General features: G+C 35.9%; 1 protein-coding gene across 4 annotated transcripts in view; it reads right to left on the bottom strand.

Annotated features, from left to right (window-relative positions):
- Positions 1-18,936, bottom strand: part of LOC135071739 (protein Tob1) — a 62,634-nt gene that overhangs the window by 3,654 nt on the left and 40,044 nt on the right. For 3 of the 4 annotated variants that reach the window (XM_063965526.1, XM_063965529.1, XM_063965527.1), the window contains exon 2: positions 1,461-1,758. In XM_063965526.1, the coding sequence (XP_063821596.1) occupies positions 1,461-1,749 (289 nt within the window). In that variant the 5' untranslated portion in view covers positions 1,750-1,758. Of the gene's footprint in view, positions 1-1,460; positions 1,759-3,095; positions 3,170-18,936 lie in introns of those variants that run through there. The other variant, XM_063965528.1, reaches the window with a different exon arrangement.

The raw sequence follows: 18,936 nt of genomic DNA, 5'->3' as shown, positions 1-18,936 counted from the left end.
CATAAACCAATCAAATTCCCGTTTTTATCAAAAGTTTATAATGCATGCACTCTCACGTTTTACTTTGAAATCTTTTTAGCATCCGCTGCCACGCAAAATAGATTTTGCGTCGTAGCGAGAGCACTTAGCGACTTGGCAAACACTGAATTGATCTAGTTTGCTACATCAATGGATTACAACCGGCACTGGTTGCAAGCGGGAGATGGTTTACAAATGTGTTTCCCAACCTTTGGGTCCGCATTCCCCTTTTCAAAGGGGAATATTAAACATTAAGCTTTTACTTTGACGATAACACAATATCTATAAAGTTACTGGTAACATTGAATGATAACTGTAACATAAACTTGAAGCTATCTTTCGAGTCATATCAGATAACTTAAGACTTGAAGATATCGTGATCTCGTGTAGTAGATAAAGTACATAGTATAACTTTGCCATCTCATAGTTAAAGATTAACAAACCATTGAATGTGTATTCTCATTGTTGGGAACCTCTGTTCAGACCTAGCCATAATTTGTTATTGTCCTTGTCTTGTTTGTCTGGCCTCGTCCATTTGCTACTACACGTTAAAGTATCACTTACGTATTATTACAGACACTTCATATTTAATTGTGTAACTTTTTAGTTAGCATGCTCATGAAAACTGCCTTCAATTGATGGTTTGTGGTCATAACAGGGTTTTCTTACGTAACTGATTGTTCGAAGGGTGTCTTTATTTGTGCTATTACGTGTATTTAGTCGCATTCATTTTACGCCTTTGTTGTTGGATTGCATGTCAATCATTCATCATTATCTTAAGAAGTCTTTTTATTCACTTAGGGCATCATGAAGGTTTATTTATAGTCGCCATTTATCTTTCTTGGTGCATTAAGATTTTCTCGAAATAACAACATCTTAGGTAAGTAGGTAAGTACCTTCTATCAACTTAAAATGTGCAAGCTAATCCCAACCTAAATGTAAATAAACTTAAATACTCGTAGATTCATACGTTAGCCTATCTTTCTAAGGGTGGATTCGACCAAACAAGAGTAAATATTAATCTCAGAAAAAATCGTCAATTATTCGACACTAGCTTTCCGCCCGCGGCTTTGCCCGCGTGGAATTTTGTCTGTCAAAGAAAAACAATATCGCGCGCGTATTTGCTCACCGTTTAGACCTACCCTGGACTACGACAAACATTTTAAAACCAAAATCAGCTCAATCGGCCCAGCCGTTCTCGAGTTTTAATCAGACTAACGAACATCAATTCATTTTTATTTATATAGAAGATTTGGACATATTTCCCTATTGAAATTGTCAATGTGCCAGTTATACCAGGAGTTATTCTCGGATAAAAGTTTGGTCGAATCGGACCTAAGTCGTTTCAAGCCGATTTTCAACCATGACTCAGCCAACTCATGCGATAGCAGACGACCGAACTAGAGGATGTGATTAAGAACAATGATAGTCAGAATATTTACCTGGATCAACCCAGACGGCGAGATCCCTAGGAAGGTGTTCCAGCACATCCCTGACGGGAACTCCTGACTCCCGCGCTGCCCTCTCAAGGACGGGGTCCAACGGGCCCCCAGTCTTCAGGCACCGAAAGGCAGACCCCCGACACGGCCGGTCGGGGTACCAGTGACCCCGGAACTTGTCCTTCAGCGCCTTCTCCAGCTCCTCACCGAAAATGTTGACCCGCCGCCTCGGCAGCTTGTTGTATAGGTAGGATATGACGAAGTTGAGGGCGACTTGCACTTCAATATGCATTTTGTTTTACTGTGGACAAAGAAAAAATATCGTTAGTATACAATAATAAGTTAACTTCAAAATTACCATAGGTACTTAACTTAAACAAATGATTAACGCCAAGTTATTTATACGACTGAAATGAAGACAATTCGAGAAGAGACCGCCTTACCTACTTAAAAAGGGAATATTAAAGGCTTATTTTACAAAAGTCCCGTAGGGATTGAGCTGTCATTAACAACGACCTAGGCATTTACAACTTCGACTTTCTATTTTGTTACATCACGTGCTCGTTCCTAAAATAAAGACTTCTTCGAACAGTCGTTATTTCCAGATAAACAACGTAAAGTTTACGTTTTAAAAATATCTGAGGATTACCACGACTTCCATTATTAGATAGAAGACCATGACATTGAGCATTTTTCAACCGTGACATTCCAAATAAAATATGTAACGTACAATTGCCGTGAGCAACCGCATTATGAATCGGTCTCGAATCGATTCAAGCCGCGTGCCGAATCAGAACTAATCGATGAAATTGAATCGATCCGCTTCTATGAATAGTCACCGGTAGCAATTTGCAAATCCAATATTTAATGTTACTTCGAAGACGATTTCCCGTAATTGGGCCCGGTTAGTGTTATTGATTGATTTAAATAAAGACGTTTCAGTGGCCTAGTTCCCAGAACTTTTGCGAAGGAAAAAGTTCTTTCTTATAATTAACTTAATGTAGCTTAATTATCCCGAGAAGCTTCCCGCTTTTTAAAGTGATCAGACACAAATAGTCTGTGAACTGAAATTCCAAAGCAAATCAGCTAATTAGAAATTCCAAAGAAAATACGATAAATAAGGCCTTATTTAAATATCAGTACATTTGTTGGTGTTTATCGTTCGCCTATATTTACTTTTTATTTATTTCGGTAGTCGGTCGTCGCTCCCGAATCTAAAACGAATGTTGGCGAGCGTTTGTTTCCGCACAGAATATAATGCGACCTTCCTCTAACGACTTGCTCGTGGGAATGCTAACGTTTTGACAACATGAGTTTGTTTAGCGTGTCCGCATTTAAAAAAAAATAATGGTGTCATTTCTCATTTTTGTGATCTCGACATAGATGTTGGAACATCGAAAGAGTTTTTACTTCGCTACCGCTTTATTTTGCGAAAGGAATTTCATTCTAAACACCTACATCAAAATATTTGTGATAGGGGTTATAATCTATTCTCTACTTGATTGTAAGACCACATTATTGGGCTGATAGAGCCCATACCATTACCTACAGCAATTTGCATTCCATGCAAGAACAATGGAATGACCAGTAGTTGTTGAAGTGAGAGTCGGATTTAGTCCTGTTCACAAGCACACTTACCATAGGGCAACTATCTAGCACATTTTTCTACGTCATTTGCAAAACAAGGAAAGCGAATACCGCGCGAACGGAAAAGAAACAGTTTCTCAACTGCACACAACATTTTATGGCCGCCATCAAATCGGCGTTATCGGCGGATTAAGAATGCCACTAAACTAACCACCGTTTCGTAACTTTCAGCGCATTTTAACCATAAATTTTAAGAAATAAATGGAGGCGCATGATTGGGATTGGGAAAGACCCCGCGTAACGGAGTCAGGCGAAGATGAAGATGAAGGATGTGAATATTTTTTAATGCAGAACATGGCAGGTTTTTCACCGCCATCACACCTGTTGTTAAGTAAGATGCATGATAATGAATAAAGTTAAGAAATCATGCAGTTCTTTAGACGAGAACAGATGAATAAGGCTCAGACAGTCATTCAGACTTCACCTAGATTTTTTAACCTGCTTGGCCAGTAAAAAGGAAAATAACCTTAGTAGCTCCTTGCAATATGCTATCATCGTTATCAAGTATCAGAATCGAAACCTAATAAGCTACGGGACAATTCCCACCTCTTGTTTCCTAACGCTGCGCTGAAACTCCTGTGTAGCCAAGAGTTTGACCGCCAATAAAAACCCAACCAGTGAAGGTCAGGTTTGTCCCGGGGGAAAGTTACTGTCTTTGGACCCGCAATGAAATTAATCAGAAGAACGTAAGAGGAGTTCGAAGTTAAGTTTCTAAAGTCAAGGTTCGTTCTAGTGCAAAGCGGATGACAGGTGTTAAAACCAAGTTTTAAAACCATAAAGAAAACATTTACACCATGGACAGTAAAGCATCAATTATTGGGACCTATCTTGTGAACCGAAACCCAATAAACTGCCAAATGCCAATGCCTAATCGTCTATTTTCTATCAATTCGAAATCAGTCAGCTTATTGAAAAGAGACATCCGCTGATTCAGGAGGCGAACTATTATTTTGTGTTATTAGGAGACAAAGATTCCCGTCTATTCTATTCTATTCCATTCATGCGTCCCGGCGGTAGGATGGCCATCTGAATACTAATCAGTGGGACTAACTCTATCAAAGATTACTACGATATTTAGGTAGTTTTTAGTAGATAGGAGGCCACACACTTTTGGAATTATCATCAATCATCATCTCATACGTAGGTATTTCTATTTTGACATGACTTTAGAAGTCAATTATTTTATATTATTTTAACTGTGTTAAATTCGTATGCGCACTCAGTGCTACGAAGCATCAGTACATTTCATGGATATATCAATCTTTAACCCTTTATGACTACTGGGGCTTCTTATTGGGGTCTGTTAAATATTGCCACCATAATTTCAGTCAGGTCGTAAAGCAATAAAAATTTTCAACATGCTGTGCCCAAAGAGGGAAAGTTGATCCCTTGTTGCAGCAAAGGGTTCATGTCTTTCTGTCCTACGTTACCCAAACTTGTGGTAACCCTTTCCTGGCGCGCTGTCATTATTGCGTGATCCGGTCACGTGCGCGGGCGTCCGTGACTATGCCCGTGGTTTTTTCCTGCGCAAACGAATCGCTTTCGTGTACAGTCATGTGCAATATTTACATGTTGCTGAATGACAACCATCTGCTGTACCTAATTAAATCTTAATGACAGAAAAAAGTAAACAGAAAGAGTCGCCTTTAGTCATGCTTGTGAGCGGCTGTCTGTCTATCAATAATTTCAAACTACAAATGAAGGATAAAGAAGCCAGAGAAGTGTCACTTGTTGCTGTCGTAGATACTTATATTCAAGGGTATACCGTTATTTGAAGCGTTTTACCTGTAGTTATGTAGTAGGTAAACCTTAAAATAATGATTCCTGATTCCTGTAATAATAGTCATATCATAGTCATAGTCATAGTCATAGTCATATATGTATGTTTATTGCATCATGTTGGTACAATATCAGGAATTAACTATTCCACTAGCGCCTGCGTTTTTACAGCGATGATGGTGGCCAAAAAATTTCATATTAGCTGAAATTCTAGTTACGTGTCTTGCCTAATTAAGTAGATAGGTGATTCGGTAATGTCTAAAAAAGAAAGATAGGTATTTTTTCCGAGACCAACTGTATTATTTGTAAGGTATCAATTAGATACGACGTCAGAAATGTTTTGTAACTTATTCCTTTTTAGTCTGAGTTGCACCATCTTACTTTAACTTTTACAAAGGTCAAAAATCTGTCAAATTCCATACAAAAAGCACTGGTTAATGTTATTGTTATGGATAAAATAAGGTGGTGCATCTCAGCCTTATGCCCGTTTTCACCATCTATCCCTAATTTTTAAGTGAAACAAATGTTAAATGAAAACAAAATTCCTGTTATGTGTTACTATAGGCACCACTTAAAAATTAGGGGTTGATGGTGAAAACGGGCATTAGTCTGCCTGATTTCAGTATTTTTGAGGGCTTTGAAATAAAAATATGTTGTAAATTGAATGTCATAATGTCATACGACTTATTAAATTAACTAGTTTAACTATGAAGGAAGAGTTCTGCGTCTGTCAACTTATACAACATTTGCGTACTTATTATACCTACTCGTATTCACAATGAACAAAGTTTACAGAATTTCATACGGTGCTCAACAATTTCCAAACTCGTGACAACTCTATAGATTGCATAGTTTCTCTTCAGGCGAAATGCTTTTATTTACTCTTTAAACTGTCAGCCATTGTATTCGCATCGGGAAAGTTCAGAAAAGTATTCTCCTTCGTGCGTTGCATGGAGTTTTATTATACGGACGTGATCGTCCTTCTGAAGTAGTGCAAATTATTGTGGAGATTCTCAAACTTTTGGTATTCTACACCTATGTTAGAAAAATAACTAGGTGATTAAAATACCTAAAAATAAAGAAGAGTGGTAAAGAGAGGAAAATACGTTTGTTTAAAAGATAACTCCAACCCCGAAAAATGTAAGTAATCGAGAGCTTTTACCTCGTATTATAAAACTAAGCTCAAAACTCTACTCATATTCAAGCATTGATTCAATCTATCTAGCTGAAAATTTTAGTAGATTATGTGGCGTACCTATGCATAATATAATCTATAAGAGTTTTATTTTGGTCGCAACAAATAAATGTAATTTCACAAAAACTATACGAGCATATAAGCGCATTAAAAATGGTTTGTTTACTTGATCTTTTCATCTGGTTACTTCTGTATAGTAATTTATAATTTACTACATATTTTTGTAGAGCCAGTAGAGCCATATCCTTTGTACATGTGGGGGTTGTATTTCACAGTTTGAGAACCGCAGCAACTTCTCTGATCCTTGAGATGGGATATTTTTAAGCTCTACTAGATTTACTGAAGCAATTTCAGTGTAAGACTCGGTAATATTTCTTCACAGTCGCTTAACATTTCATCAAGTAATGTACCTACTCGAATGTTATTCTTATTTTGTTGTAATATGTACCTTTTTTGCGAGAAAAATAGACTAAAACGAAATTAATGATAAGGACGCATAGGTGTAGCAAGTTTACATACTACCTACTTATTAATAGGTAATCAGAAAAGTTAATGTAAACAACATCTGTATTTGATCTTAATTAAATACTGCTTCTTAATAAAGAAGATTAATATGTTTGTATAAGGTTGTAGAGTACCTCTCTTCCAATAACAAAATTACCTCAATTCGTTCTGAGAACCGTAATTTACGAAATACTTACAGTATCTAAGATATTTATTAAGTTTTTAATGGTACTTGGCTGAATACTGAATTGTCGACTAGAAGTTATTAAGTCGCCAACCTTATGAAGGTATAATAAACTTAAGATTTACTTTAGGGCTCCTTCGTCTTTATTTTTTCACCATTTTAGGCAATACCAAGTTTATTAGATTGCGAGGCTGTCCGGGGGAGAAATAAAAATATTCGGCGAAGATACGACCCCTAAAAATAATGATATTATTGGAAAGCTATACCGATATTGGTGTATGACTACACAAATATTTTTCCAACCATCGAATGTCGTGGGTCTCATAAACATTGGTTTTTGACTGACCTTTTACGGAACTAACAAACATTTTTCTAGTTATGACTAGTTTATCTATATCGGTCAATGCCTCTGAATCCTGACTAAATGTATATTGATAAAAGCACAATTATTTTCCAGCTTTTACGCTATTTAGAGTATAAATGCTCTTGCTCATGACTAGCACTTGAATCTGATGGGATACGATCTCGCAACCGCAATAGGATTGCAGTTAAATAATAATCTAACTAACTAGGCTAGACAGACAATAATTGTTCATAAATAATTATGAGGTTATGAGGAGTTAGCGTTGAAAATAGTTCAAAAACGACATTATTTTGTTGTTTGACATCATGTAGAGCAGAGCACAAAATAATAAGTTCACTTGAAGGACATTTCGACGTCAGTTTGTCACTGTCGTTACACAAACGAGCGAACAAATCGGATCCTTTTCTAATGCTAATAAAGTTTCCTTTTGTCTGTCAAATTGTCCTGGTAACGACCTTGTGTGATATACGATTTTCAGTCGAAATGAGATTCATTGTTATTGGAAAATTCTGGAAGAAACGTAACCGTATTGGCTGGAAGTTTATTTTTTACAATACGAAACCATTCAAAAAATACGCCTGAAAATGTAATTCTTGTAAACTAACTGAAAGTATTTAGGTATAATTTCGTAGTCTATCTACTCTGTAGTGACCTGCAGTAAATAATTTTCCTTTTCCATATCCTTAACCCCTTTAACTCTGACTCTACTTAACTAAAGTAAAATTCCAACGACGCTCTGTATATTAACCATTCTTGAGCTTCTCTACTCCAAGTTACTTACATAATGTAAATAATAAACCCTTCGAGAGACTTCGTGTAACATTTCCTTCAGGGTCTACACCGCACAAAATAAATGGGATAGCCGAAGTCTACGCCCAGCCACGGATCTGCGATTTTTTCTAATTGGGAATAAAAATTAACTGGGGCGCCCCCTCACAGCGTTTGAGATGCCTAAAAAGGTCGACGCGCTCATGACTCTGATGTGCTTAAAAACCAACAGCGTTTCGATTTAATTATGGAATGACCGTGTAACAATTTTTTTACAAAACTTCCCCTTTTTCCCCTTAGGCTGCCGCCCGGGGCAGGCGCCCGCGTTTACCCCCCCCCCTAGATTCGTGCCTGTCTACGCCCCAGGCTTTAAGATAATTTCGGCGAGATGAATGGCCTTTCCAGAAGTTTCTGGAACGTTCTACCTAGTTTAGGAAGTCGTTAAAAGTACCTATATATATAGGCTCAACTTCGTTGCCTGTAACCGTTGTAACCTATATTTTATGATTACTGAAAAATAAGCGAGTGTTACATATGGGATTGGTAGAGCCGTAAAAGAGAGATAAAACGGAATTGAGTTTATTTTATATTTTTATGGGTTAGGAATAATAAACTTTATTCGATTTTATTATATTGAGCACGCATAAAATATTGCGCAAAGTTATATTCCTAGGCTTTGAGAAAACCTAGTACCTACAAGGCTACAAGAAAAAAATGTCTAGATGACTAGAATATTTACGTAAACTTAACGTTCGTGTAGGTATATTACGAGTAGGTACCTACCTACCTACACTCAGATTAGCGTACATTGCCTATACCAAAATCGTATATTTTTATCTATAAAAACGACACATTGTATAACTTTAATTAACAATCTTAATTGCGCAACAGAATGCGCTGCATCGTAAAACCGGCAATTTCAAAAACTAATGAAAATTGATTGCGCACTCTAACAATCGTAGGTAACGTTCTAGGGTTGATCGTTAAAATAAATGGTGGAATCGCGGCGAAATAACGTTATACCGTTATGGGTGAATAACGTTATTACGTTATATAGGTACCATCCGGCATTTTCCAGGTAAATAGCTCCCACCATTATATCACTAACAAAGCCACCCTTGTCATTAGGAAGGTCATGATGAGAAATGGCAGCCGGCGGCGGTGGGGAAGGCATACGCTAGGGCGGTATTAATTTACCTCACTTTTAGCATCCTTAGGTAGAAGAACAAGCCTGTTATGTAGTCAAAAGCTTTCAAAAATTGTAATTATAGAGCGCTATTTTTTATAATGTAACATTGATAAGTGATTTGAAAGGTAAATTAATTCAATAATCGAGTATTAGTAGGTCTATTTATTAAGAAGTCAACCAACATTTATAAGTTCGCACATACTATAGAGTCCTAAGCTTTCTCAAATTATCTTGAGATTGTATCTTAGCAATACCTAAAAGTCGCATGGTATACTGTATGGTATGTCGCATAATACAGTTAATAGAGTTCAAACTATAAAATAACTAGTTCTTAGTTACTCGTTCGTTTCAGCCAAATGACGTCAACTGCTGGACAAAGGCCTCCCCAATCTCCAAATGAGGAGATCCGCAGGAGAACCAAAGTGACCAACATAGCTCGCAGATGTGCTAAAATCAAGTGGCAGTGGTCGGGCCACATAGCTCGTAGAGACGTCACTAGTTACTATTTATTGTTAAATCGCTTTCTCCCATCACTTAAACGGCAGCCGCCACATTTTCCCAGACCGTGCGGTTTGCCTAAACATGACATGTGAACCGTGAAGTATGAAGGCCGGGGAATTCATTTACCTTAAGATTAATCACGTTATTCGGTATTTACTTCAGCGCGCCGATAAAAGCTTTCTATAATAGCACTCTATTGGTTTACAGAACACGGCAATGAGGCTAAAGGTGAGTATTGACTTGTAACAGAACAACGAACCGCTCTATGATACGGAATGATATGGATTAGTGTCATAAAATATGTAGATTTAGCATGATTTTTTTTGTTCGGTGAGGTTTGGCGAAATAAACGTTGAGAAAACCTGTTCTAGTGTATTTGCCCTTTCACGTAAAGATGTCACGTCAAGCTAAACTTTGTGGATTCGTATCTAGTTGTAAGAAATGCTATTTTACAACTATAATGTAGTTTGTGATATGCAGCAAATACCGTCGTCCGTACATGAAAATGATTCGGAAGCTGAGCGAGCTTTTACCTGTATTGTACCATTCGTAAGAACGTTACATAACATAGAAATGCTCGAAAAAATGCTCGAGTCTATACTCACCTTAAGGTTCTACTAATACACGTTGGTATTATATTAGAAGCATTTTGCTGTTTCCATCAGATAGGTTAATAATTAGGTTTGTGCTTGTTTACTTAATAGCCAACGAGGCTTACATGGTTGAACATAATGTTGGTTTAGTTTTTGAACTCGTGTGCTAGTTAATTGGATTCGTAGTAATATGTAAAACGTCAACAATCCTCAAGCTTTTTTGAGATACGACACTTAACTTAATCCAAGTCCTGTAATTGTCTGAATTGCTGTTTAATAATACTTGGATCTGTTCTTGAGTGTTAGTTTTTCAGCATTTATACCATAGGTACTTAGATATGCCTCAGAGACTGTCAAAATGAAATCTATATATATAAAAATGAAACCCGTTTCGCGTTGTCACGGCATCACGTGTGAACGGCTGAACCGATTTCGATAATTCTTTTTTTTAAATGTTTGTGGAAGTCCAAGGATGGTTCTTACGGAAAAAAATATTAAGAAAATCTCTACGCTAAGGCGGTACGAAGTTCGTCGGGTCAGCTATACTAAATACTTACTTGCCCAAAGCATTAAAAATAAATTAACAGGCCAATGTGAAACATTTTTTTTTAAAGAATAACACTACAAATTAAACATTAAATATTGAATGACGTAAATATGGCTTTAGTACCTACTTAACAATCACTTAGATAGGTACTCAAGATTTCAGGCAGTATTTAAAATCTTTGATTATTACAAAACATGTTTCACACATAAATGTTTGTTATTCATAAAGTCAAGGCTAGCAAAATTTGCATGGCAGTAGGTACAAAGTAAATGGCCGACATATTATTTGCATACGATTTTCATTATTCTGACGTTTGCCACGTCTTATTAGCGAGGTTTCGGGGGTATGTTAAAAGGATACTGAAGGCAAAATTATGTATCAATATTATCATAACAAAACATCCGACTGAAAACGTTTCCTTGATAAATAACAAACTGCGTAGTCGAAACTATCTCAAGTACCTATTTATTCTAACTGTACTAAATCAAACTTGTAACCCCCTTAAGAGCCATTTCACAAAAATATTCCGCGCGAATTTAGGTAAAAGCTGTCAACGCAACGTCAAAAGAGTAAAAAGAACGCTGAAATGGACAAAAAAATCTTGAGCCGTGACCGTATTAAGACTTGATTTAAGTTATTAATTTTAAGGTAGAATGAGGTATTCAAACTTGATAAATTAATTTAAATTTTTAATAGAGTTTATGAAGTCTTTTATATTTCGATTCATAATGAAACACGAATAGGTATAATATGTAAAATATATATTAAGTACAAAATATAGACAGTCACATAGTGAAAAAAAAATCTGCCCCCTTACAGCTCCATCATCGGACCCTGGATACGAACTATTCGTCAAGGCGAATCACACAAGCCCAAACTCCATAGGGTTCTATTGTTTTGTTACGGAGGTGGCCATTGCATCTCCTCCAGATCCATTATCAGACAGAGCTAAGAAATAAATAAACAAATATTATTATAAGTAAACAAATAACTAAAATAATTCATCTTACTATCTTACTTGTTATTAGTCTTACTAATATTATAAATACGAAAGTTTGTGTGGATGTCTGGGTGTTTGTTACACTTTCACGCAAAAACTACTGAACAGATTTTGATGAAACTTTACAGTACAGTACAGCAGTACTAGGCAGTCTGTGTTCAACTATCACTCGGGTCGGACGTTCCTATCGCAAGAACTTTGGTTCACTCAGTTCCGATACGACTCTAGTGCTGTGTGTAATAATTTTCGTTAATACACTGAGTTTATTAATTTCTACGAGTGGATTTCATTTTGACTGAGACCTATACGCCATGAACCCTGAACCAGAAGACCCTGTCGCCAGCGACAGCGACGCTCATCCATCCCTGGCGTCGACCAGAATAACAATGTATAGGCTATAATTTATGACGATCTGTGACAAACTAAATTTCAAGCGGGTGAAGCCGCGGGCAATACTACATATTTCATACTAGCTTTTTGCCCGCGACTTCTTCTGCGATGAAGTGGAAAATGGTTCTAATAGAATTAAAATATTCTAAGAAAATTATGTTTAAATATTTGAATACTTACAAAATTATGAGATCTTTCTAAAACAAAATTAAAACACTACACCTGCCGCAGATTTCTTTGTAAACAATGTTTTTTTGTTTTTCCTTCAGGTGCTAAAATCACCAGGCTATTGTGTGCGCATACTCTGGAGTATTCCACATACAACTGGTCGTCGGAGAAGCATAGATTTCCATTAAGTCTACTCCCGCTACCATATAGAACTCCGCTAAAACTCGTGAGGGCGCCAACACTTACTTTTGTATCGAAAATTAGTATGAGCAGCTGCGCACGCGGTTGCCCGTTGCAGGCTCTATGCAACCACACTATTTTAAACCGTGGTCCATAAGCATGAGATGGGAAACTGCACTCTTTTGAATTCTCTTGAATTTGATGGTGTTAGGGGAATCCTAGGAATGAATACAGACTTTCCAATGGAATCTCCTCATCAATATTGCGAAATTGCGAGTTGCAATGCAATGTTACGTTTTCACTTGTTATTTTATTGTTATCTGACCTTGATTTTTCAAACACGTGTCATAATAAAAAAAATAATTTAAATCAAAAGTACTAAGGAATATTTCATTGATATCAACTTAGAAACAAGCACAGATCACAGAAACTAAAGGGAAATGTGACAAGGGACAAATTGGAACATATTGCTTGTGAAAGCAATGATGACAGTAGCGACGTCATTATGTAAACAGTTTATATTGCTTGCATAGTACTAAAGATTATTCGAACGTTGAATACTGATACCGCAGTGGATAATGAGCACATAATTTGATTTCTTTGTGTGTGTGAATTTCTAATAAGGTACTTGATACAAATAAGGCCTACCTAACTTTAAATGCTTATATTTCAATAAATATTAACGCCAGTCAACAAAAACAAGGTTAATTAACTTTTTCCATCCTTTAATTTTAGCAATATTACAAAAAATTACACAATTTTTAACTAAATCTATTCAAAATAAGCAAATTACGAAACCACTGATTTTGGCTTTAATAAATCACCTACACGGAATAAGGCCTATATGATTCAAATGCCTGTAGACCTTAAAATTGAGGTTGTATTAAACAAAATGCGGTCTTATAACATTAAACACGTCGATTTGTTTGCGTTATCAATATTTTACATACCAAGTAAACAGAAATATACTGTATATCTCTACATAAACTTAAATTCCACTTATTAAGAATAATACATAAATTATAGATAAAATTAAATATTCATAGTAACAAAGTAATGATTCCTTACTCAAATTATCAAAAAAAATATCAATAACAAACAATATTATTTTTTTGTATAGGGCTTATTAAAACACCGTGTTCGAATAAGGCCTACTCATAAAATCTTTTAAATAAATCAGTTTAGGAACATCATTTAGTCTTGAATTTTTGTAAATAAAATGAGATCTTAATTTTTGTTAGAACCAGGGCATAAAAAGGCTTCTGAATCATCTTTACGAACTCCTACACAATATTTGTGATACCACCAAAAGCAGTCCTTTATGGTCGCATATCTACGACATTGTCTTCGAGACAGGCATTACAATACCAGCTCTTATTCTCCTTTCCTTTAGCTTGGCTTTTTTTGTTATTTTTTATTAGTTTTGTATTTTGTTTCTTTTTTTTTACAGGTTTTGTAATTTTTTTCGACTCTGTTTTCTATTTCTTTTCTGTGCTGTTTGTAACATTCTTATTAAATAAATATTTAGTTACTCTTTGACTCATTTAGTTTAATGAATTTGTCCGTAATCAGGTGTTGACATAAGTATCCAATATGGCCTACCATGCTGAAATAAGGCCTAGGCCTTATTAGATATCTCGCTCTTGTTGTCTTTAAAAATTTACAAATAATGCATCTATAGCCAGTAGTATAAATTAAGGTAATTATTAGCTAGTAAGAAATATTTAGAAACGATTACTAAGAAAAGCTTAATCTAAAACAGCGTCATTTTACCAAAAATTTAAGATGAAATCGTCATATTTTTATAAGAGAGCACGAAATCACCCACCACCTTAGAAGAACGCGTGCCAATTGGTGCTGGGATCGTGGATCGGGACGCTCTTCCACTCTACCGGGTTGTAGGGCATATGAGTACGTGTCCTTGAAGAATTATCCCGGTTGGATTTATTTATCTGTGTTTTCTGATGTATAGGCCTTATTAGAACGTAGGCCTTATTTGTATCAAGTACCTTACGACACTGAGTTTCGAACTCAGCGCATTACTTAGCATCTCTCTATATTTCTATGGAACCAAGTTATCTCCAAAATAACATTCCACACCTTTTTAACCTAGTCAGGTAATAATTTTAATAAAATACGAAGCACGTCATCTATCAATAGGATATATGTATATTTTAGAAGTTAATAAATTATGCATAAAATATAAACACTTATGAAGTTTAGTTAAATCGTAGAATTTCTGAAAAACAAGTACTAAAATCGTACTGAAAAAAAAAGTATTAATAATATGTTATCTAATTTATTTATTAAACGTCGAATTTTATCAAAGATTTTGGACTAAAGTTTTTGAAAATATTTTATAGCCTACATAGAAAAAAATTAGGATTCTAAATCGTGAAAGAATTTTTTTTCGGAGCCTATTGCCTCCAAACAAACAATTAAATCTTTCCTCTTTTATTAGTATAGATTTAACAACAAAGCTTATCTCGAAACAAAACGCTTCTTTTTCTTCTTCACGAAACAAAACTCAAAGCGGATAAATAAATAAACAAATCTTTGGACAATTTCACAGCGCCATCTAGTCCAAAAGTAGGCAACCAATATGCTTGTGTTAAGGGTGCTAGCATAATGGATATACTTTTTTATAATTTATTTATTAAATTAAATACATGGTACCTACATATTATACATAGTTACACCCAGATCCGTCAAAAAAATTAAAATTCATCATTTCAATTTCTGCTCGGCCGGCCGACTCGAAACAGCCTCTCGGAATAGTATCAAATGCATTTGGTCGCCGTACAAATCACCGCTTCACGACACGAACGCACGTAAACGTCACGGCGGGAAAAATGACACAGGTCCTACCTTGACGGGCGCTCGCGCCATACTAATCGATGTCGGCTTGCGTATTGTAATTTATACTGATATTCACATCAATATTTTGACAAAGTGGTTACTAATATTTAAACAATAACTGTAGAAATTAATTCTACAATGAATATTCTTTATTTTGGGATACTTTTATTGCAGTTATTGCTGTGTTTTTAAACCAAAAACCACGATCAAAATGTGACGTTAATCTTCAAATTTGCCAAATTATTTTTAGATTTTACTCAATAATGGTAATGAAATTCAAGAATCTATTTCATTAATGGACTACAAGAATATATGTCCGATGATTACTATATATTTTTAAGCTTATTATATGAGCATAAATAATAGATACAGGACTTTGAAAATGAGTCTGCGGCAATTTTTCCGTAAAATGGTTGTGGGAGATGGGGCACTGTGAATTAAGCAAAAGAGTTTTAGTAAATCCGTTTCATTAATGGTCAACACCAAGGATTGACCTATCTTTCGCAGTTATTAAATAATCTCTGGGTGTTGCTTAAGATAGTAATTCATGCTTCCAAAATCTTAGAAATTCGCGCGAAAATGTAAAATGGCTCTTAATACGTTTAAATGTCATTTTAAACCAGTGTTCATCGCGCGTTTACCTTTTTAGTAATATGACACGTAAAGGCCGTCAGTCAAACTTTACTGTCGCAAAATCGTAACACATTACAACTAGAGTGTTATTTTGATGTGATATTGTCCGTAAATACATATGTACGTATGTAGATACCCACCTACATAATATGTTGATATGGTATATCTATTCATAGTCTATTCAAAAATGTTTTTTATGCTTCTAGTCATCATAATTGGTGCAATCTCGTGTAGTTTGGAACTAATCACTAGCGTGATTATTAGAAACAGACCTAGCTAGCGTGTCACTATTCCATGTAGATTGCAACTTCATAGACCGAATAAATCGTTAAACCGATTATCGACCGAAATATACCATTTACGTAGACGCTTTTTGTAACGAAGAGCCATGTGTACAATACACGGTTTCAGTGATTTAGTAATTACTTACAGCCGATAAGAAACGGCCTTCGATGTAATTGGAAACATAATGAATAGGCAAATAACTCTTACTTTCGACTTGATTGGAGAAGGTTAAGTTATAACAGCTCATCTAGTAGGTAACATAAAATTATTTTAAGTAAGCATATCTTTCACAGTTAATATCATGTGTCCCTACTGAATCTATTTGGATTATACCTTCGTAATAAACGTTATTACTTCCACCTTTCGTATTTATTTTAAGCTATTCCCCCGGTATACTGAACCAGTGAGCAAATATTTAAAGCCCCCAATAACTAAATTGATTGGAGCTCCAATTGGAATTTGTATTTGATCGATATTGAACCTATTAATTTAATACCAAGGTGTATTATTGACAGCTCAAGTAAACTTATCAGAGTTTTAAAATAATGAATCTGTTGGGAAGCTTTCACAAGTCACGTGGTCGGTTTATGAGCTTTTCAGTACTGTGAAAGTGGACTTGAAAGCACAATTTCGTACATTCCAGCTATTTTACACGGGAAACTTATATTACATATCTCAGCGACTTCGTGTAGATGAATAAACATATCTATAAGTATCAAGTCTCTACTTATATTATAAAAATCCCCTCTCCACTCCATGTAACTTTCCTATGACAGAAACTAGCGGCCGCCCGCGACTTCGTACGCGTGAATCCCGCTTTACCCCTTTAGGGGTGGAGTATCGTAAAATCCTTTCTTAGCGGATGCCTACGTTATAACATCTACCTGCATGCCAAATTTCAGCCCGATCCGTCCAGTGGTTTGGGCTGTGCGTTGAATAGATCACTATGTCAGTCACCTTTGAATCCACTCCATGTAACTTTAGTTATATGACAGAAATGCGTCGTAAAAGGGCGTATCAGTGAAACAAGGTTTCCTTGCTTGGTGGAAACAAACTAAATTGCTATACACCGTTACCGCCTGCAATTGAAACGATCGTCTTTTGTTTTCTATGCAGGTTATGATGTTTATTTACTAATGGCTAATAGTTTAATTGTATTTACGACTATTATGTATGCAAGCAGACAATAGAAATACGTATTCGCCTATACTAGCCACTTGCTTGTGCGCACCTCGAGTTACGAGCCTTCACATACCTTACTACAATTAAATAAACGTCATTAATTAACAGTTACATAATGAAGCAGTGTTACAAAAATAGCCGTAACACAATGACACACAAAGTAATTACATAATTACAACCTAGTGTCGTATCCTTATCGATCCATCCACGATTAAAAGTCAAGAAGCGAGTTAAATATAAGTCCAGTTATTTTATCACCATCATCATCATTTCAGCCACAGGACGTCCACTGCTGAACATAGGCCTCCCCAATGAATTCCGTAATGACCGGTTGGTAACGGGCTGGATCCGGCGCCTTCCTGCTACCTTTATGAGGTCGTCGGTCCACCTTATAGTCATCCTACGCTGCGCTATCCGATACGTGGCCTCCACTCCAGAACCTTGCTGCCCCATCGGATGTCAGTTCTGCATACTATGTGCCCTGCCCACTGCCACTTCAGTTTGCTAATCCGTCGGGCTTTGTCAGCGATTAGTTCATTTACGGATCTCCTCATTTCTGATTCGATCTCTAAAAGTCCAGTCATTTACATTTTAATTACTTTCTGTAATACAATAACTGTTTACTCAATAGAACTAATTACCTTTTGTTTTTGTATAAAATAATCTTGTAGAGTTAATTACTTAGAAATACATCAATACTTTCAATCACCTTAAAGAACTTACAAAAGTTTTGAACTTACGAACCTTCATTTAGTAAGTATAGTAATTAATTAAACTATTAATTGTTTACTAGCGCCCCGGCTTTACATCAATATCTAACCTTCTTTGCGCAAACCTACTTACTGGTCAATGGGTACGCCCAGTGGGTTATGTGGGACTCTCCTCGCCGATTGAAATTTTCCTCTAGACTCACTCTATTGCTGAAACAAGTAACTAGAATATGTTTTCAAAGAAAACCTATATTATGTAGACTACTACAGCATCCAAATCGATTTCAATGAAACTGAGCGCGGCCTTAAGTTATCCTATATATAGATGTAACCCCATATCGACCCGGCCCACTGCCCGACAACCCCTACCACGCACTCGCAATAAACCCCCTTAATGCGACCGGCCGAAAGACGACATTCCCGTCGTAACGACTTCAGACGGCGACACACATTGCTGAATTGGACTTGTGAATTTATTTAAAGATATAACTCGGTTTGTGAGTTCATGCGGCAAATGTATGTAAAAAGTTAAGAAGAACATGTTTAAGTTCAAATTTTTAAACAGATTTACATAATTATTCAATAGCATCTATGTACTCGTATAAGTACGTTAATGCTTCCAACTGGTCACTGGTCAATCTTAAATCAATATTCAGCAGTGGACATCCGTAGCTGAAATTATGATGATGATGATTACAATTCGTTAGATAACATGAATGAATAAGAAATTGACAGTTGTGGTATGTTTGTTATTTTATGGTATGGTATGTTTGTTAATTTTTCTTTGTATCCGACTCTGTC

The sequence above is a fragment of the Ostrinia nubilalis genome, chromosome 5 (genome assembly GCF_963855985.1).
Source record: "Ostrinia nubilalis chromosome 5, ilOstNubi1.1, whole genome shotgun sequence".
Taxonomy (NCBI): Eukaryota; Metazoa; Arthropoda; class Insecta; order Lepidoptera; family Crambidae; genus Ostrinia; species Ostrinia nubilalis.
Note: the sequence above shows the minus strand (reverse complement) of the source record. Positions and strands in the feature narration are given on the sequence as shown.